Source organism: Mchenga conophoros, linkage group LG9 (assembly GCF_057382185.1).
Source record: "Mchenga conophoros isolate Kocher_MC1m ecotype Shallow Benthic linkage group LG9, M_conophoros_male_GT1.1, whole genome shotgun sequence".
In the NCBI taxonomy this organism is placed as follows: Eukaryota; Metazoa; Chordata; class Actinopteri; order Cichliformes; family Cichlidae; genus Mchenga; species Mchenga conophoros.
This window is the reverse complement of record NC_140534.1, coordinates 11886592-11909314: the sequence shown is the minus strand read 5'-3', so window position 1 is coordinate 11909314 and position 22723 is coordinate 11886592. Positions and strand designations below refer to the sequence as shown.

The window sequence follows — 22723 nt, the reverse complement described above, 5'->3', positions numbered from 1 at the left end:
AGCAATAAAATAGAAATGAGACAATTAGTCACTGACAGAGATGATGATGGCAGTATGTGTTTTCATTCATTAAAACTTTCCTAACATGTAAAACTTTCACACTAAGCACAAGATGGCACATTTTTCCTATGATATGTAAGGAAAAGGTCTTTTTAAAAGCTCATGCATTTTGTGCACATCTTAGCACACAAAAGAGCTTGGAGACAAAACAATATTGTTTCAGTGTGTGTGCAACACAATCAGGCTAGTGATGTCATCTGGGGCACATAAGCTTCAGGATGTAGACAGTACACTGATTACACCCATGTAATAGCTACGCATTGTATTATTATACATTCAGTGGACACACAGTATGGTAAAATGACTGTAACCCTTACAGTGAAACACACGTTGTGGATTCTTCGCCCACGCTGCCAAACACTTCCACAGATATAACAGTGAGGGGATATATCGCAGCTCTATTGCCCTAAATATCGCACACAGATCAACTCTGGAGCCCTCTCGCTCTTCCTCTCTGTCAGCCAGGTGTGTGTCAGTGTGTGCACGGCCTGCACATCCAAGTTTCTGTTCTCCCTGCAGAACCCACAAGCCCTCATGTGTCTACAAGACAGATGTTCAAACCAGATGTTCTTGCACCGAACAGAAAGGTCTGCAGACAGACCTGCTGCTTTTGTCTCTGTGGCTGGCTGATATCACGGCGCTGTGCCGAGGCGCGTTCAAATTTCAAAAGCAGTCAGACAGATGCAGTTTTACAAATTAAACGCGCCCTTGATTTTCCTAGTCTGGTCATGTTTTCTAAGGATTTCTCCCTTTAATGCTCCTTCCCAGCTTCTAAAGTAGCAGAGTCAAGGACTTTAATACCTTTCAGATTACACAGTGCGACTGCTAAAGCAGACAGAGATATTCCCAGCACAGACTCTATATCTAAGTCTATAAACTCCCAAATAAACAGGCCAGCTGATGTTTTATTCAGAAGCAGGCCGGCAGCTATTTTTAAAACAACAAAAAAAAATAAAATAAAATAAAAAAAACTGAAAAAGTCACGTAAATGGCAGCTTCGCTCATCGCCTGCCCGCCTCGCTCCATTAGCCTCTGCGGAGCCAGCCGAGCGAGGATTACCAACCAGCTTCCAGTCTAATTTCAGAGATGGTAGAGTCACTCAGGGCAAAGTGGGATTCACTCAAGAATCATCGAAGTTCTCCCTCCACCAACTGAAACCAGAATGATTCTTCAGCAGCAACACCCTGAACTTATTGCTTTCTGTCTGACTCTATCAGTCTCTCACTGACAGGTTCTGTAAGCCATTGAAACTGTAACCATGCACCAAAAAAAGCTCTACCTCATGTACTACTTCCAAATAAATAGTAGCAGCGGGTTAATGTGGCCAATATCAAAAAAGCAAATTCTATGTAAATCCTTCTATGTGAGAACATTTTAATTTCCTGTTTGAAAGCTTCGAACCAAATATAGTCATGTGAAATATAGTCACAGGACTCTCTACAGTACTGTAAAAAACAACATCCCATGATTCAATAGCTGGTAGAACCACCTTTAGTAGCAAGAAGTTTTCTACATGAGTTTGTACATCATCCTAGAGGGAACACAACCCACTCGTTACAGCATCGCCTCGGCTCATTGAGGTTTGAGGCCATTCATTTACCATATGTGGTGCTTGTACAGTGGGGCAAAAAAGTATTTAGTCAGCCACCGATTGTGCAAGTTCCCCCACTTAAAATTATGACAGAGGTCAGTAATTTGCACCAGAGGTACACTTCAACTGTGAGAGACAGAATGTGAAAAAAAAATCCATGAATTCACATGGTAGGATTTGTAAAGAATTTATTCGTAAATCAGGGTGGCAAATAAGTATTTGGTCACCTCAAACAAGGAAAATCTCTGGCTCTCACAGACCTGTAATGTCTTCTGTAAGAAGCTTTTCTGTCCCCCACTCGTTACCTGTATGAATGGCACCTGTTTGAACTCATCATCTGTATAAAAGACACCTGTCCACAGCCTCAAACAGTCAGACTCCAAACTCCGCCATGGCCAAGACCAAAGAGCTTTCGAAGGACACCAGGAAAAGTATTGTAGACCTGCACCAGACTGGGAAGAGTGAATCTACAATAGGCAAGCAGCTTGGTGTGAAAAAATCAACTGTGGGAGCAATCATCAGAAAATGGAAGACATACAAGACCACTGATAATCTCCCTCGATCTGGGGCTCCACGCAAGATCTCATCCCGTGGGGTCAAAATGATCATGAGAACGGTGAGCAAAGATCCCAGAACCACACGGGGGGACCTGGTGAATGACCTGCAGAGAGCTGGGACCAAAGTAACAAAGGTCACCATCAGTAACACACTACAACGGCAGGGAATCAAATCCCGCAGTGCCAGACGCGTTCCGCTGCTGAAGCCAGTGCATGTCCAGGCCCGTCTGAAGTTTGCCAGAGAGCACATGGATGATACAGCAGAGGATTGGGAGAATGTCATGTGGTCAGATGAAACCAAAGTAGAACTTTTTGGTATAAACTCAACTCGTCGTGTTTGGAGGAAGAAGAATACTGAGTTGCATCCCAAGAACACCATACCTACTGTGAAGCATGGGGGTGGAAACATCATGCTATGGGGCTGTTTTTCTGCCAAGGGGACAGGACGACTGATCCGTGTTAAGGACAGAATGAATGGGGCCATGTATCGTGAGATTTTGAGCCAAAACCTCCTTCCATCAGTGAGAACTTTGAAGATGAAACGAGGCTGGGTCTTCCAACATGACAGTGATCCAAAACACACGGCCCGGGCAACAAAGGAGTGGCTCCGTAAGAAGCATTTGAAAGTCCTGGAGTGGCCTAGCCAGTCTCCAGACCTCAACCCCATAGAAAATCTGTGGCGGGAGTTGAAAGTCCGTGTTGCTCGGCGACAGCCCCAAAACATCACTGCTCTCGAGAAGATCTGCATGGAGGAATGGGCCAAAATACCAGCTACTGTGTGTGCAAACCTGGTAAAGACCTATAGTAAACGTTTGACCTCTGTTATTGCCAACAAAGGTTATGTTACAAAGTATTGAGTTGTATTTTTGTTATTGACCAAATACTTATTTTCCACCCTGATTTACAAATAAATTCTTTACAAATCCTACCATGTGGATTCATGGATTTTTTTTTCACATTCTGTCTCTCACAGTTGAAGTGTACCTCTGGTGCAAATTACTGACCTCTGTCATCATTTTAGGTGGGGGAACTTGCACAATCGGTGGCTGACTAAATACTTTTTTGCCCCACTGTACATCATCATGGCCAGATATCGCCACTTCAGTCTCATCCGTACAAAGGATGTTGTTACAGAAGTCATGAGGCTTGTTCAGATTTTGATTTGCAAACATAAGCTGCGCTGCCATGTTCTTTATAGAGTGAAGAGGCTTTTTCTTGGTCATCTTTCAAAGCAAGCCATCCCTGTTCGGTCTTTTTCTAACTGTACTGTCACGAACATGAGGCTCTGACTCTACTGGGACGTCCATTCCTGTAAAGATTGTGACACTGTGTTAACACACACAATGAGGGGTGATGATTTGGTATGAATGCTTCAGACCAACAAACTGCCAAGACCGCTTTATAGAGGTGCTCACACTCACTGATGATCAGTTAATCGAGTCCATTAGAAGCCCCCGACTGCTACTTAACCTCTTAATTCCTATGGAGTCAGTAAGGGTACACAGGACCTTATACAATCCTGTGAAACTGTTCTCTTTCACATTGCTGTAGCTAGCTAACCCAGGATAAAGACTAGAAACAAAACAGCTAGCATTGACCTGCCACCAAATCGTATCTGGTTAACACAGAACTGAAGCCCTGTACAAATCTGTGTTTATCCTATTGGAAGGACAGGAGTTAACAATTGAATAGTAAAATATGAGAATGTACAATTACAAGCATAAATCAACCTTAACATTTGTTTGTTTCTGAGAAGCAAGGATACAGATTTGTATTTGTATTTCGCTCTACCAGGAAATAAAGAAAGGAACATGCCTCAGTCCAAATATCTTTTAATTATAACTGACTTAATGAATGGTTGGCTTAATTTTCTCAGCTACTTAATTCAGTTTAGTACACCAGTTTAAAAACAAAAGCTAGAGAGAAGATGGAGAAGATCTTCATTATGTTCCAATAATTCAAAGCGAGCTGTGAAAGTGTAGCTGAAACACAGAGTTGAACTCTAACACAAGGTGAGCACTGAGTGTTGTTGCTGTGCTCTTCTGAAGTACCCCATTTTAACTTTTTCCTCTCAAGTGTTGCCACCTGACCGGTGAGCTCGCAGTGCTCTAGTAGTTAGTGTTTCAGAGTAACTTTTCATTCCTATCGATGCTTTTCAGTCTTTCGCTCTCACATACACACATTTTAAGCTCTGGATTTATGACCCTGTCATCTTGTAAACACATCGTGTGCACCAAAATGCAGCAGCACCCTCTTTCTGCTCAAGCCTGGTATTTCTAAATTAACCTCCTGGGGACTTCCCGAGGGCTGCCGGAGAGCCGCAGACGCTTCCACAGCCCTGCGAGTGAAGACTGAGAGCCCTATCAAAGTAACGAACCGGAGGCCAGACGTTTAACCCCCCCGTTTAACGTCTGCACGCTGACTTTTTTACTTTAATGAGAGGAAGCGATTAAAGTGCTGGGTCATGTTGCTGACTTCAGCTTTACTCGTGATTTGGGAGTGTGAAGCAAGCCAAACTGTGGCCTCAGACTGCATTTATTAGCACCTGTGATGGGAAAACCGGTGTCTTCTAATTACACTTCAGATGCTCTCACAAAGACCAAGTCTGCCTTTTAAGAAAGAAATCACTGAAAGACTAATAAAAATGTAGCTCCAAGTTGCGTGACTTAAAGACAAAGGCAAAAGTAGGTGTAACAGCACATTTGACTAATTCAGAACAGTCTTTGGGGACAGCTGGCGCACACAGCGAGGGTGGATGCAGGCTGCCGATGCCAAAGCCTCCGTCACGTTCTTTATCGGGCCTGTAGCAGTCGTGCCTTACCTTTCCAAAGTCCCTGACGTCAAAGAGGTCAAAGGCCTCAAAGAGCTCGCTTTTCTTCATGCCAAAGACGTCGCTGCACGCTGCCAGGAAAGTCCTGATGTTCTTCAGGCACAGGAACTGTGTCGGGGAGACAGAAAAGGTTCATGTGTCAGTGGCAGGACGGTAAATTTACAGGCAGTATCGTGATGTTTCACTTTTCTTTCCAAATGGCTGCGTGTCTGTGCGCGTGTCTTTATGACATCACCGTACAGTTTCTGCTTTTTGGATAGTGCTTGACAGCTTTCACTCTCGCTGTCAAATCAGGCCACGCAGTTTAAGACAATGGAGGGCCGCAGCTCTGAGAGAGGGGGGAAGCTGTGCTTAAAGGCGTCGTGTTTCACTAATATGATGTATCTGCTGTTGAAATAAGTACTACATAATAAAGGAAAAGATAATTCAACAGAGCAGGGAGAGAAAGGCCGAGATCTTGGTTACTCCTCCCCATACAGTACATCGTCTCTGCTATCGTCATGTAAACGAAAAAGAAATTTTAAGAAACGTCCTTATTATTGACTTATCAGTTGAATAGTTGGCTAACTGCACATGCCACGTGTATACACTAATTATGTCATTGCATTATCTGGATCTCACAGTCTGAACTGAGTCAAAACCTCCATAAAGTTATGATTGTGATGTTTATCTTCAGCAAATTGCTGCACAAGAGCAAATTAAAAGCTAAAATCCCAAGAGAAATTGGTTATTTCAAATACAATTTAAAAAGCAATGCTTCAAACACAGCTCATTAACAATCACCAAACATATAAGCTGGCTGGTTATAGTTGCTGCATTTCCAAATTCAAAAGTACATTACTAACATTAATGCATAGCTACATAACTCTTGTACATTTGATAATATTGGGCGCACAGGCAAGTACATCTGTATATATACTGTTGTGGTGTGTTTATGTTCAGCCTCCATTTCAGCTTTGGACAATGTGCTGCGTTAAATCACTTTCAAAGTGGCTAAATGTTGAAAGATAGTTTGAGAAAGAGCTGAAAGACGTTACACTAGCGTTATTTATTTTTAAACTGAAGGTTTATTGTGTCCCTGATATAAAGTTGGAAGTAAATAAGTACAAAAACTGAAGAAAACAGAAGCATTTATTGGTATTGGCACTAGCTATTGGAGCCAGATAATATTTAAATATTATCAGCTAATATTCGCTATTTGCCAATCTATCAGTATCAGCATTTATATTGTCCAATAGATTTATCTATATAAATTTATCTCTCTATATATATATTAGTCAGCATTGACGCAGACTGATCCGCGTTAATGCATTAAAATGGGCTAATCCGCGTTAACGAGCAGATCAATCCGTGTAAGGGGTTACTCGGCGATAACAAGTTAATGTGGCGTTAACGGCGTCATCATGGCTAACGTGATTAACAATTAACCCATCTGGAGCTCAGACTGATTCAAAATCCCTGAAATGCCTCTGTCAACATATTTTGGGTAGTTTATATACGTATATATATATATATATATATATATATACGTATATTTTGTCCACTAGAGGGCAATTTCCCAGTTGGCAACACGTGTTTGGAACGCCACAAATACAACAACCAGCTGATTCAAACAGAGTCAGATAGAGTGTGAACAAGTAAATAATCGTACATAGTAAATGTTAAGGAAATCTGTTTATGTATCATGTGTATGGAAAAGAATTATTGGCTCATATATCGATATATCACATTGTAAAATCAACAAATATCGGTATTGTTCTTAAAAATCCTATATCTGTTGGGCTCTACTAGGTATGGACAAAGTGTTGTTTTAAACCTCACCACCGGTACGCGTAACAGACATCTGTAACATCTGACGCCATTGTTTCATTGTTGTGTTGCCAACAGGGAGACTGTGGAGTGCCCTCTTGAGGACAAATTATGCAAAATCAACACTAGTTAGATGGATGAAGGGTGTTTCTTCCGTCTCTTTTTTACCCTTTTGTTTATTGAATATTTCAGTCTGATAATGACAGATTAGCAAATAGCTGATTTGGTCTGACCACAGACTGAATGTGAATACTCTAAAGCTACTTTCAGCTGCTCTTTTATTCACAAGGTGTAACCATAGCGTGTTTGATTTGGCTCTTAATGATGCAGCCTAATGGAGATTTGTCTCTTCCGAGGACCAAACTGAGGATCTGAGGATTTCACCTCAAAATCTGCCACTATAGTAATTTTTCTGCTGAGCACAGACGTCTATTTTCCATACTAGGCAACAAGGTTATTAGCAGGCAAGCAGCACAATGCAAATACACTAATAAAGATGAAAAGAAACTCTTTCTGAGCCTTAGAGCTTAATTACAGCTGAGGGTGCACGTTGACACGTGAAAATTGAATCAAATGATCAATAAGTAACTCTACTAATAAACAAGGTCATTTACTGAGCGTGCAAGTGTTTTGCTTCATCTGCAGCTTGAAACTTTTGCTAATGATCTTAATGGAGTTCAGCCCAGAAACTGTTTATCCATATTATGTGGAACCACTGAAAAACACGGGTGGGGGGGGGAAAGGTCTAAAGTATTATGTAAAAGATGTTTAACACTGTTTTCGTAGAACTGCTGGCACTAAGTGAGTGAAGGGGGGTGATGTCAACACACAGGGCTTAACCAGCATGCAGCATCCGCGACTTAGCCTTCCCGTAGTTAATACAGGATGGAAGACAAAAAAAGGATGCTGATGTAAGAGATGTTTCCGAAAGTTCTGATTTTGTACTGGTTTTGGCCACACCACTATGCACCAAATTGCTGGGAACACTTTTTTGGTTGTTTGTTTGCTTTACATCCGAGCATTATTAGACGTGTTACATGACAAAATGACACTTACGTGATGGAACTATCAGTAAATCAATACTTACACGTCAGGTACTAAGACAACACAATATCACAGCCAACACAGAGTCACAACAGGAACGGCTGTGTGGTTTCAGCTTGTGCATTTGAGCAGTGACGACTTATGGTCAAACCAGGACAAAGGGATCAGAGTCTACAATGAATGTAGACAACTGAAAGCACTGCACTGCTGTGTATATATCAGCAGCTGTGAAGTAAGATAGACTAACTTCATTGCCCATCAGCACCGTCAGCTTTGTAAAATGTCTGAAAAATCTCAGGAGCATCTGAATTAGGGGCAGAAACACTCGGTTACTTTAGGTGACAGCCATGTTTAATTGCGTGGAAGCATTTTAGGAGAAATACAGCTTGTTTTTCTAAAGGCCACGATCTTTCTATAGGTCCTTTTTTTTAGTTTTTTATTTGAGTATCTTAAAAGAGACTGTCTTCTTCTTTTTCTTCTTGGGTAACAAGTTCGCAGGAAACAGATTTCATTCGCTGTTTCCTGCTTGCTAAACAGACCACATATATGAGTCCATACCTTTAGGCCTGACTGCAATCATGTATGGCAACTTTTGGTAAACTAATTGAGTCAGTGTCGCCTCAGAAAACTAGGAGCACGGGAAAGGATGCAAAGCAGCCCAGAGTTACTCTGTTATGCGTGACACACCTTCCCTCTCATGGTACGACGCAGAATCAGATTTGTCTGTGCGGAGCATGTCCACGCATCAAATATAAAATGCCTCTCTGCCGCAACTGAATTACACTTTACAGATGGCTTCACAGGAGAAAGAAAAGCCCCCAGCCAGCGAGCTCCAGATAAGAGTAGAGCAGCAAGCAAGCACTGAGTGAATAATATTGAATGTTTACACTTGTACACATCACTTTCTTTTATCAGACAAGCACATCTTGTCTGCCTGGAGTCTCTGGAGAGTCCCAAAGGACCTCACTATATTATCTAAGGGAAGCAGCTTCACAGAGGACATGCTATATGAAAGACAGCTTCTCTACTGCACTGAGCCGAAGACAGCAAAGAGGGAATTGTATTAACAAGAGTGGAGCAGGATGAGGCAACCGCTAACTGTTCCACTGGCAGCTTTTGTTCTGCAATAGTGACTCTCTGGGGCGCAAGAATCGAAGGGCCTTATGTGTAAGTGTGTGCATGCGTGTGTGTGCGTACATATGAATCCAGACTCCATGTCCAGGCCAATGAGAGAGTGAGTTCTAAAAGAAAATTTCAAAAAATCTGAATTTGCCATTAAGAGAAAGTCTGATATTCACCAGTCAGCCATAACATTAAGACCACTGACAGGTGGGGTGAATAACATCAGTCATGTTTCAGTGCGATCTTCCGCATTCACGCGGATGTTAACATGACGAGGCGACCCACTTAAACCTTAGACACCAAGAACATCAACCAAACTGCATTTCCCAGTGGCAGCAGCCTCATCCAGCAAGCACAAGGAGAGATTGTGCCTTGCCATAACGTCAAAACAGCTCAAAAAACAGACTTGAGAGCTGGAGACAATTGCATGGCCAAAATCCCTAATGTGAGAAAAGATTCACAAATCAGCAGCTCAACCCATGAAGTCCAAAAAAACTTAGAGCTTCAGAATATCCCAGTTTAAAGTGGTTTTAGCATCTGTGGCTAACCCACACGCAAGCTAACATTAGCTTGCAGGTGGAAGCTAAGTGCGTAGAGAAGATGAACTAAAAAGATGTTTCAGAAAGATCCAAGAATTAAATAGTTTAAGTAAACAGAGTCCCCTGAGATTACAGACTTCCTTTACTACTACACTCACTGGGGATCGATCCTCTGGCTGGAAAGCTAGATCGTTGCTAGCTATATCTAGACCGTAAAACTCTGAAAACCTTTACCGCAACCTACAGCGTAAACTATGTGCAATGTAACTACACATCAGGACGCTACAGTCCGCAACTATCGTCAATGTCCTGTTCGATTGTGACTTCACAATTGTCACTAGTCTGTCTTGTATCAATTGAGGTAATGTACAAAGTGAAAAACCTTGAGGATGAAATATGTTAGCCTCTAAAAAAACTGACTACAACAAAGGCTTTTTAAAAATCCCAGCAGGTTGATTGTTACTTTTGGCTGGTACTGCATATAAAACACCAGGACAGGAGTACAAGGTAATTAACAAATAATGCACCGCCAAAAGATTAAAGCAACGATGTCGACCACTTGTGTAGATTACGTTCTAGGCTCTACAAAGATTTCCTGCTAAATAAGTCTAAATAAGGGCTTGTTTGAAGTTTGTACTTTGTCTTATTTATTTGATGCTTTTCTTTTATGTCTTTTCCTTTTCAGACCCCAACTAAGCCTGGTTGAACTGAAAACGTCTTTAAAATGCTGTTAAAACAGGGTTAACATTTGCAGTATCTTTGGGGTTTTATGTCTCTCACATCCAGTCCCAAAAACAGATTTTACTCTATTTTGCAAGTAAAACTTATGACGTGACGTTGTGACACGGTGTCCCCTGCAGCGACCCTTATCAAACACGCTTGTTTTTGTCGTGTATTTACGAAATAGGACGAGCAGTAGCTTTATTTAAAAGCCTTCAATTCAAATATGTTCCTACTGAAACTGCACAGCATCCAAGGCAGATGCATCCAACGATGTTCATGCACCTATTTCTGTACTTCAGTGAAAACAGCAAACAGCTTCATTGTGGAGAACAAGGATTTAAAGACAGATTAGGCTGTGAAGTCTCAGCAGGGAGCTCCAAACACGCGCCAGTTAGGTTTGGATAAAATGCATAGTTTATACAGTACAAGACTGATGTATGGTGGGCTTAAAATCTTACAAGTGCATTTCATTTCTGAGACCAACCATGTGGAAGTCAAAGAGAAAAAATCCTGTATATCAATGTAGTGTTTTTGTCCCCTGTCCCTGTATCCACAGTAAGTCTCCAGTTTCTGCTCATGTATTCCTTGATACAAGCCTAAGTTCCATAGCAACAAGCCGGAGCCTTTTATGGGCCCTGTGTGGATTGTGTTGCTTAATGAAATCCTGGTCTCATTCTCTCATAGATATACACAATGAAATACAGCCAGACGTTTGGCCATCGCCCCACATGAACCTTGTTTATGATCAATTAATTACAAAGCATATTTTGCAGAGGGACCCAAAGCTTTGTGCAAAGAATTCAAATTCTCAGGTAAGAGCTCCCCAAATGTCATCTGCTTGCTGACAGCAAAATGGGACAACAAAGAGGAAACCATGAAATGTAGAGGAGATATATACATTAGGTGTATTGTGTTTGACTGTCTTGCCACTTTCCATCACTCAGATATTGTATCCGGTGTGAATTACATCATGTGCGCAGGCCTGATCTGTGGAGCTCTTTTGCCAAGACTCTTAAGTCATAACCGGTGGGTGAGATATCACTATCCAAGCGCTCGGGTCACATCCATGTCATGTAGGAGCTTTTGTCAGCTGTGTAACCAGGAAACGGGAGGTGGGAGGCAGGCAGAGGTCTGCTGACACTGTCAAAAACACTCCTTTCTCTCTCCGCCTGGGCTTGGGATCATCACAACAGGCAGCCTAGCCAGCCAGACGCTCATCATCTTACTCAGCCTCACAGAATATTATCAGCGAGCATTCAGCAGCTTTTCTTTCTGGTGTAAAGCAATAACCCCGTTTTTTAAAGTGCACTAAAACTGCACAGCTTTTGCTTTACAATAAAATTCAACGCAGTGTCTCATTCCCCATTATTCTCCCATTCACTCGTGACTCTGAATATTCCCTGCTAGTTAACGACAACTTCTTTACCACCTCTTCATCAACAGCTTTTTTTTTTTTCATATGTGACTAGGCTCATTGGTTCCCACTCCCTTTGGACGTGGCGAGCTTTAAAAGTCATCTGTGTGTCCAGGAGCTCTACGTGGTGCTCCAGCTAATCCTTCCATTCAGTATGCAGAGTAATTGTGACGGACAAGCATTATGGTATCAACGAGAGTGAGAGAAAATGAGAATGTGCAGGTTTTTCCCAGCTGAATGACTCAAGCTAAACACTCATTTTGAACTAAGAATGGAAAAGTGTGTAATTTAAAAAGGGTAATTTATGATGGCAGAAACATGAACCTTTGTCATTATTAATCACTCTGTCGATGATGGTTGGTCACGAGCAGATGGTCCATGTTCCCGTCGCCTAGGTAACCCACTAATGTTTTTACCACCCTGTCATATCTAATCAACTACATCCTTCGCTCTCATTGGTAGTCACTTCACTCCCTTCCCTCAAAATTGAAAAAAGTTTATCTGGTAAAATAAACTGTTAAAAGTTCGTGAATGTCGTTGGTTTTCTATAGTCTCTGATCACCACATCACTTTATTGACACCCCCGTCACTCTACAGGTTCTTTCAGCTGACTGTTTAGGATCATTGATCTGATCAGCCTGAATCACAGATGAAGCAGCCAGTTATTTTCAATGCAGATGTTCTGCATCATATACAACCTTCCTAACAGCAAAAAAATACAGAAAAATTAGGTACATGTCTCATAAATGGCCAAAGAGCTGTTTATGAGAAAAAGTTGCCATGTTAACGTTAATGTTTCATTGTAAATATACAGAATAGTAAGCATCACTGAGTCAAACCTCAGTCACACTAGAGTAAAAATAGGTCCACAACCACCCAAGAAACTACAAAAGAAATCGGTGGTTGGCTGATGATTTACTTTTCTTCACATTTCAGCACCTGATTACAAGTAGTTGCAGCAAACAGAGGTGGAGCGTGCAACACACTCGTCTGGATGACCAGTTTCAACTGCAAGGTGATTGCACAGGTCGCTTTGTGGGAGGTAATCTATTTCCAAACAATCACGGTCCAATTTTGACATACTGTAAAGACTGTCAGAGGGACTGGCAAAGGTTTGCAAGCAACTGCAAACCATCGAATTTATACATACAGGCTTTAATTTTTGGATTATTCACTGTTAATTGCTGCTTTATGCAGTTGTCAACCCATTCAATAACAAACTCGTATCAGACTGACTCCATCTTATTGCCCTTTTACCACCAAAGTCATTCTGCAGACTGCAAGTGGTCTCCAAGTGGTTGCAGACCTTGATCCTGTCTTTGATTCAAAGACATGTGAGATCGAAAATTCATTGTATTTGATCGCAATAACCGAGTTTGTGCCACAGACGTAACTGTAACTCCACTCTTTGCTGTAGTGTTTTTGAGTTGGTACTAAACAGTCAACCAAGATTATGAAACAAATGGTTGATGCCCTCTTTGGATTTTGTGCAACTAAACAACAAATGATTCAAGCTTAAGTCCACAAGTCTTTCATTTTTATAAGAGGTGCTCCAAACCACACAATTGCATTAAAGTTTCCTAAAAATAAAGGCCAGAACGATCAGTAATTCAAATACCATCATGTTGCCCAGGCAGAGTTTTGAAATTCATGTATGTAAATGTCATCAGCGTCACCTGATGACATTTACATACATGAAGGTGAATGGCACTCTAAACTGCACGCTCAGCTCCCCCGATTCTTAAAGTGAGAAATCACAGGAAGAAGTGAAGATGACAGGAAGTCTTTCTCGTGACATTTCTGACATCCACACAAAAGAGCCAGGCGCACGCTTACAGTACAGCTCCCCGAGCCTCTCTGTGGCAACAAAGAGGCAAAAGGGGAAAAACCCTGCTACCTCCCCCACAACACCAGTACGTGACTCGGAAGCCATTTTCCATTAAATCCTGGTTTGAACCCAGATGACCCCCACATGTACACAAAGCTTACCCCTGCCCCCACCCCTGACGATAAGCCGAGTGAATTAGTGTTACTGTGTGAGATATGAACCCTCGTGGCTGCGGCAACGCAGGTCAAGCAGTTTCAACTCAACTGTGACCGGCTCGGCAGGATTAAAAGGAGTCAGGGTTGTGGAAAGTGGAGAGTTGAATGTTGAATATAAACTGTGTCAAGCGCTAAATAAAACGTACACACTGCATGAGCAAACACTGAAGCGTGAATGGTGAGCAGACAGCATCCCTCCTCCTTCTCCTCCTCTTTCCTCCTCTCCCTTATTTTCTGCCTCTTGGAAGATTGTGTTCAAAAATGTGAACAACTCTGCCGTGTTACTTGACAGAGCGAGGTCAATGGCTATCTGACCCGTGCGTGTGCATGCGTGTGTGCCGCTGCCCATTCAGGCGAGTGGGCTTTGACTGATATGGGTTTGTGCAGGGCCTATTTTTGGAACCACGCTGCGAAAAGACGCGCATTTAGAAGGATAAACTGAACGTTTTTCCGTTTACACCTTCCACAAAGGTTTATTTCTGGCAAATTAGAGCCTTTAATTCGACCTTTCAGGCCTTTAATTGACCTTGTCCCTTGTCCTCATCACCTGCATGTGCTGTGTTATACATGTATTGAGTCACAACAGCTCCTAATCTATTTCAGGGACTCACCCCCTCTCTGTCTCCATTACACAAATGCAGACATTCCCATTTCCGACAGACAAAGGCCATCCATCACCTCCGCACTGTCAGCACAGGGCACCTTACACATTACTGTCCCTGCAGGAAAAGACAATAATCTCGTGAACTGCAGACGGTTTTTCTATTCCGGGTCCATACACTTGTACGAAAATGTATCTCCCTCATGTGCACAACAGATATATGCAGCTCCATTCATTTCCACCCATCTCTCCCAGCTCCAGGCTTCCTACAACAGTAAACCTGTCAGTAAAAGGTTATGAGCGTGGTTGGTGGTTGTACGCTGGTATCATCAATGTGTACATCTGCAGCTCCAGACTATCTTCCAAATAGTATCCTGACATTTCCGAGCTTGGAAAAAAGGTAAAACTGCAGTTGTTGTTTACTAATGCGCCTCTTTAAATGTTCATAATCATAGTGTACGCTGAGGGTCTCCTTGAAAACTGAATGCCACTTGTGATGATGATTGTTTGCCAGTAAAGACAACAGACAGTATTGACTTTCTTAAAGCTCTCAGAGCACTCAACAGTGATTAACTGAATCCAAAGCACCACAACTGAGTAACATAATAAATATTGATTGCAAGTACATTCTCCACCAGCGAATAGCTCCTAATTAAATCAGCATATACATTACATATAGTTTTAACGTGGAGCGTAGCCTTTACCGGTTGGCTGTGGTTCGGCTTGTTACCTTGGTGACAGGAAGAAAGGTCAGTTTGCTCTGTGCACAAGTGCGATGCAACGCAATGGCGTCTTTGCAAATGTCTACATCCATGTCACTGTACATAAAGCCGCACATGTACGTGCACATCATCGGGGTGACACGCTGGAACAAACTAACGCGACTGCACCGGAATTGTAAATTGAAGGCCGTGGAGCCTTGCAACAACGTGGCGTGCATGAGCGCAGTAATGTGGTGTTTACACTCTGACAGGTGCAATCTTTGCTTCAAAATGAACCAACGAGGGCAGCCGAGCTCCAGCAGCTCAGATGGAGTCATCATGGGACTCATGAGCTGTCTCTGAACCCTTGCATACTGCATACTAATAGCATGCGCTTAGTCGCGTGTGCAAAATTAGCATGCAACGCGAACTCACAGGTGTGAGTGCGCATACAATAAGGATGAGAATATTAAGTATTAAGGACGGTCACTGGTGCTAATTTTCTGCATAACAACAGAAAGAAGAAGAAAAGCTGAAAAAGTACACTTCAGTGCAAAACCTTAATGAGATATGATACCAGAGAAGCAAAGTGACGTCACTGGAAGCTGGCTGAGAAGGTTAAATCCTTTCAGATATAAAACTCACACTTTCTGATTCTATGTATAAAACTCCACAAACCTCATTGTGCTTGATAAGCAAGAAGACTCAACTTCAGCTTCTTACTCCCACAAAAACATTAGAAGTTCTTTTCAGACTTGTTATAACAAGAAAAGCACACTTCGTAGTGTCCATATAACCCACAGAGCAGGTCTTTGTGAGATGCGAGTCTGTGACGCACAAATAAAGCATTTACATTGAATCTAACAGCTACTATTTAACATTTTGTGATATGCTGAGTATTGCAACAGCACATGTTGTATTTTATAACCTTTTCATTACTGGAAATAATGTCCTCAGAGTTCAGTTTTGTCAATATCTGTCTGATGTACAATATCGGTGTCAAAAAAGATAAAATTGTCAAGCACACACACTTCTAACACTGTCACTAAAACCTGCCATAAATGTTGTCATAAGGCAGAGTTAGTCTGCTGTCGATCTGATATCAATAATCTATTGGTCTGATATCAGTCCGATGTCACACTATTGTCAGTGAGTTTTTTTGTTCAATTTTTACTCGTGTGACTGAGTCTTTTGGCTTGCTCTGGATTAGGACAAAGCTTTGTCCAGGCAAGCAGTCCAGCCTTTTGTTTTTCGGTTGAGATGATTTAAGTTTGCTTGGCTAACATTATCTCAGGATTGCAGTGCATAAGATTAGCCCTTTTCTTCATAGTATTTTCACAGTAAAATATCAATATTTGGTGTCTCAATATCAATATAAGGTCACTATGTGAAATATCACTATTCTGTCCTGTCTCCATTTCCCCCCATCCTTCCTGTCTATACCCTTGCTTTTTATTAAAAACTACATTAGATATTCCATTCACTAAGCTTTATTCCTCTATAAACACATTGTAATTGCACTCTGATACTTCACACCAAACCCTCAACTTTGCTACTCTAAACATTCCTGCAAATGCAAATTTAGATGCTGACATCTGAGGCACCTCTTACACGTCTTTAAACAGGATCGCAATCTGTTGTGTAGATGCAGGCCCCTTTTGCTCAGCTTATATGACTTGCCTCATTGCACAGGCACTGAAAAGAAAATGAAGACATCCTCTCTCTGTCTTTCTCATTCTCCCACTCAAATCTCTGTATCTGACTTTTGTTCTGCAACTGAAGCGCGAGCCTCTGAGTCTTTGAAGCCTGCTGTACACAGAGCTCACAGTGGGAAAGTGGCTTCTTTGATTTGCATCACAGAACTTTGGTCTGAGTCCAATAAAATATACATATGTGCCATGTATAGCGTATAATACCATTCTCTAAGCGCACCATGTGTACAAGACCTTTAAAGAGTCAGATCCAGGTCAGGTGAAACCACACACCTGTCAAAATGTATTATGGAAAATGATCAAAAATAAATACATTTGCTGTTTATTAGTTGTTTTAAAGAGTATAATGGATAGATTACATCACACTAGTCTGCATCGCATTAATAGAATTCATAAATGTGTTAATCGGGTCTTCGCTGGTATCTGCGCAAAAATTAAGAAAGCATCCTCTGTTGCTTTTTTTGACTGTTAATCAGCTTCAGTGCTCTCTGAAAACCTCTCTGCTGTTTGAGGCGTGTTAAAATTAGACCAGACTGTCATTCACACGCCGTCATTCTCTCACTTTCGCTTTCCAAAAATGAAGACTCGGCCTTGACATCTTTGAAGACAATTCTATAAAGAACAATTCTTTTTTTCTTCTTCTTCTTTCGTGCACTGTGAAGAGAGAAGTTTCTTTTCTCTTAATTGCGTTCTTTGGTCTGAGCTTGATCGAGGGCATGTTTAGTTTCACTTCCTTCCTCTATTCCATTTCCTGATTTCCTGTGCACGTTGAAGCTCACGGCCGCTCTGACTGACAGACTTTTAGCAGCTGGTTGGTTTTGCGGCAGCGTGCTCACTCTGAAGCTGCAGTTTAAAATCCTGTGTCATGGAACGCAACAGCAGGCTAGACAAGTTTGGGGCACAAGGACAGATTTCAACTTCAATCAAATGATATAATTATATGCTTTTAAACCCAACGCAGTAACAATTTCATGGCGTTCTTTGCAAATTCACAGCCAGTCACTGGTTGTCCTTTACCCTATCCTTTCACTGTTGTGTTTTTAGTACATTCTGTGACAGACACTCAGACAAATGCAACCAGCTCACACAGGGAGGGTTTGCTGGTTGCACCATGACAAGCAATCCACGGTTCCTCTTAAAGCTAAAGCCTGAATTCCACTGAGTCAAAAACAACTACTGATTATGTGGTCTTTGTTGGGTAGAAAACCAGAATGCTGCTTGGGCTGTGGTTGAGCTGTGTCTAGACTACAATTATGGTCGTCCCTGCAATGTAAAAGCTCTGATCAAAATGGGTCAAAAACTTGCTTTATATTGACACTAGGTCCTGATACTGATATACTGATGCTAGGTAAAAGCAAATGCTGTGCCGTTTGCACAATTCCAGACACACAAACAGACGAATGTCTACTTAACCAGTCTTTGTTCATTGTACTGACATCTTTTTTTTTCCTTTCACCAAAGGGCAACCTCTTAGTTTGAAAAATGATGCCTACACACCAGTGCCAAAACATAAACTGCAGTTTTCTAGAAGGCTTAAAAACAAGTCATCCCCCACAGACTCTTCCATTGCCCAACGTCGCTTAAGAAATAAGCATGTTTACTCTCTTTTTGGACAACTTCCCTTTAATGACAACTGCAGCAGAGGTGCATTTTTACATACCTCATTTATTTATATTGTATTGAAGCCTAAATACATGAGACATCAGCCACAAAGACAACAGTTGTCTTCAAAGCTTCACCGTAGCTAACTGGAGTCAGTGAACTAGACCTCATAATCGTGTTTGTGGTGTTTTCACTGTGTCGGGAATCTTTACCTGATAAAAAAGTATTCTTTGCTGTCCAGTTGGTAGCAATAGACCACCTAAGAGGTTGATAACATGCATATATGACTGTGTTCCCTATAACTGATGGATGCACTTTGCTAACCAAGTAAGCATTAGCGTTAACTTAGCCCTCCAACTTCTTAGCCAAATATGGCCACTTCAGGCTCCAAGAACCAAGAGCAACAGAAAAAATGCTAAACTCAAAGCTTTAAAAAAGTAGCCTTCACCAGAAAAAAAGCTACAGTACACATCAACTCATTTCATTAGTATGAGCTGAGAATCCCCAATAGATTGTTGCCCCTCCCTAAGTCTGCCAGAAATTTCTTCCTATTAAAAGGACGTTTTTCCTTCCCACTGTCGCCAAATGCTTGATCATAGTCGTCTGATTGCTGCTGTTTTCTCTGCATTATTGTAAGATCTTGGTCAACTATTGTTGTTATTTGGTGCTATATAAATAAAAAATATACAGACATCAGGTACTTTATTTGATCATTTCACAGCTTTTTCATCCAACATCCGAGTGACCTACTGGGTCTCTGATGGCCTGACATGGTCCATTTCCTAACAGAAATGAAACACAATATAGACCTTACCAATAACCTAAACACAATTAATGGTGCAGAGAGAGAAGCAGCCCTGATTTCGACATCATGCACATGAGCTCTCCAGAGATTCTGAAGCATCATACATTAATTAAAGCAGCCAACCTCAACGCAGCAGGCTAGCCCTGCAGGTCCCATTATGTCCTCTGAGATGCCTCTGTGGAGGCTAGACAGGCCCTTTGTAGCCCTGTCCTACCACTGCCTTTGTCTTTCCTTCTCGTAGGTCCCATGGGTGAGGCCACAGTGGCGTCCCATGTGTTATTATTGGCCAATGATAAAGTAGCTGCCACGGTCCTCATGAATTATGCAGGGTGAAAGAGGGAAGCAGCTCCACCCTCAGTTTCATAAATTTAACTTAGAGGAGACAGAGGGAGGAAAGTTGTAAGGGGGCTTCTGTCACCCTTTTTTTTTTTACGATTATGTGCATGTAGGAGGAGTTGGGGGTGCTTATATCCAGCCTCATGTGGTGTGAATGTGCTTGAAAGGAAAAGCTATGAGTTATGGTTTTACTGACATGCCAGCCTGAGAACAAATACTCGCTGCTCATAGTAATACCTTGTAAGCAGAACCAAAGCTTCGAGTACCTGAACCTATAAAGAGGTCGTAAAGGTGTATAACTGCTGCTATGATCTCGTAGATATTCTGTTCAGCCAATGGGAAGTAATGCACTTCACACCCTACTGCAAAAAACAAAAGGTGAACTACAATATGTGTGTTGCGTTAGCAATTACAACAGAATAACACCCACCTAGAAACCTCGGACTTAACAGAGAAAGCCATTTCACACTGTTTAACTTGAATTTGGGAAATACAAAAACACAGTGGCAACATCACCGAATGGACTTTGTAAACGTATGGGATCGTGCTCAAGCCTACTACTAATGCTCATTTGCCTTTGAGTGTGGCTTCATCACTGACTCGGTTTGTGTAAGCCATCCAACCGTGCATAAAACACAGTCTGTCTATAAATAAGCTAGTCTAGGCCGGGCCAGGCCGGGCACTGAGCGTAAATGCAGTTCATAACCTTTCCACACACAGCATGTCATTATGTCACGGCTGACAGACAACACTCAACTACTGATAACTCTGTGTTAGAGCAGTGACATTGATTCAAACGTAGCATCTGCCAGTAAATGGACTAATAGGCTTCTCTTACAGCCCCGATCAGGTTTACACAACTGACTGTGTAAGCAGATCCTTGAAAAGGATTACTTCCACTGCCCCTGATAACATTAAAATCTTCTAGGCTTTCTTAAAACGGCCACTTGACCCGGACGCAGAGCTCAAACAGCGGATTCCCAATTCAATTGTGAACGAGCGGTAACTGCATATCATATCGACTGTGCCTTTTTTCCAGGAAACAAGCCTAATCCCCTCCTCTCCTTTAGACGTGCAGTACATCACGGTACAGATATCATACCTTAATCACCTGTTTGGAGTGGATGAGAGCATTAGAGCATCGATTACAGGTAACACACGGTAATGTGTGTGCACGGCTGTGTGTGTTATTCAGGCAGCTTAATACTCCTACAACAGGCCTGCAGACTCAGTAGGTGAGTGGCTATGTCACTGTGTGTGCTGTCACCACGCCAGACGCCCAGATTCACTGTTATGAAGGTGAATATTAATCTGGTCCTGGTTCAAGCTGTCCTGTCATTGAAGCAGATGGTACCAAAATAAAAGTAGAGCCACATGGCCACATCTATCTGTCTATCTATCTATCCCATAAACTAAAGACAAAGGAGATTATATGGTTGCCTTTGTTAACTCTTACTCTTCCTTAGGCAAGCCAAACAAGCCATTTTTGCTTGGTTTCTCTTTTCTTTTCTTTTTTAAAGCACTGCACTCCTATCTGTCATCTTGAATCATCTTTTCTTTAAAACAAAAAACAATTCTCTAATTAGCATCGTTTACAAGAACGGCTTAATCGTATGCCCTGTGTACAAACATCATGCGCAAAAGGCCTGCTGAAGAGCCCATGTTTATTTTCTGACCTGTCTCTTGTAGAGCAACCACCAACCACCAGCTACTAAGTGAAGTGACAGAATTTGAGAAAGTCAGCTTGTGGTCGTTTTCGCTCACGCTACAACTTTCATGCAGCGCAAAGTTGGCTACCAAAGTCCGTCCATTTTTTCCTATATTTTAGCGATTTCCCCCTCCGTCTGTCAAACCTGTTCACTCCGTAAAACAGCGAATATGAGCTCTCTGAAATGGAAAGGAGCACGTTTTTTTCTTCGGCATACGTTTCGCACAGGGACAAGGCCCTCAAGTTGACGACACGGCAACAAACGTGAGCTGACACCGTCGCTTTTGTGCCGCTTTCCGCCGCTGAACCTCACAGTTTGGGGATCGGCGGCAACCAAGATCTTTGGAAAAGTTCGACATTTGTTGAAACCGTGCCTTTATTTGTGAACCACGTTGTGCCGAATTACAAATGAAGGCTCTGCAGTCGAGTTAAGATTTGATGGTGTTGTAGCAGAAGTTCATTTTTTACCGAAAAGCAGTGAAACTTTAAAGACGCTCAGTTCTAACGGAGTCTGGCCCTCTCAACCGGGACCAAGTTTCGGCGACGAAAGGGAGGAACGGACAATAGGGGGGTGTCTGCGGTCCGCTTCTTACCTGTGACATTTGCGGCCGGAGGTTGATCTCCTTCAGGTTGATGGTCTGGGGTCTGAGGTTGTTGAGCAGATGGCACAGGAGGACTCCATCCCGGAGGGTTTGAGCCAAGTCAAATACCTGAGCAGAGTCCCACGTAACCCGGTGGTTAGCTGGGAGCACCTTGCAGTTTATCAGCCACAGCGCGCATTGCCTCCAGTACTCCATCATTATTGTGACTTCGGCCGGGAGAGCTTCAGGAGGTTTCTTTAAATGAAACTAATGACTGTTAGGTGGTGTCTTACGCGTTAGCCTAAATCGTATCCATGCTACAACTCTAAAAACCCGATGAAAGCTGAGGAGGACCGCTGCACAGGGTGGCGGAGATTCAGGCGACTGCTCCAGGGATGACAGTCCGACACAGTGAGAGAGGCTGTGGATGGAGCGCACCCTGCACCCTTCCTATCTCTCTCTCTCCCTCCCTCGCTCCCTCTCTCACTCACTCACGCTCTCTCTCCATCTCTCTATGACTCTCTTCCCTCCCCCTCACCCAGCTCTTCACCTCTTCCGCTTGCCACCCATAGGCTCGTGGAGATGCGTCTATTGCAATGCAAGAAATAACCACATAAAGCATACAGTAACACTTACACTAAATACACACAGGCGCTAAAGCATTTTAAACTCCTGTTCACCGTCAAGTATCAGAACTACAAACTGCAAATATTCCAGCTGCACAGACAGAGTAATGGGAGGTGCTGCTTAAATGCTTTAATGATTACACACACTAAATGAATATCTGCGTGAGACACGGAACCCACTTTCATTCCACTTAGCACACATGCATTTTTGCTTCCCATAAAATGTGATATTATTTAAATACTTTTTTTTGCTTAATATCTATTTGTACCCTCTTTTGAGATAAGCCACAGTGGAGTGTTTTACAGCAGTTATATCTGT

At 42.3% G+C, this 22723-nt stretch overlaps 1 protein-coding gene across 2 annotated transcripts in view; it reads right to left on the bottom strand.

Moving 5' to 3' along the window:
- Positions 1–22180, bottom strand: part of vav3a (vav guanine nucleotide exchange factor 3a) — a 93902-nt gene extending 71722 nt beyond the window's left edge. For both annotated transcript variants that reach the window (XM_085286482.1, XM_085286483.1), the window contains exons 1-2: positions 21791–22180; positions 5030–5146 (exon numbers count right to left, since the gene is read on the bottom strand). In XM_085286482.1, the coding sequence (XP_085142608.1) occupies positions 5030–5146; positions 21791–21997 (324 nt within the window). In that variant the 5' untranslated portion in view covers positions 21998–22180. The remainder of the gene's footprint in view (positions 1–5029; positions 5147–21790) is intronic.
- Between the last annotated feature and the right edge of the window lie 543 nt (positions 22181–22723).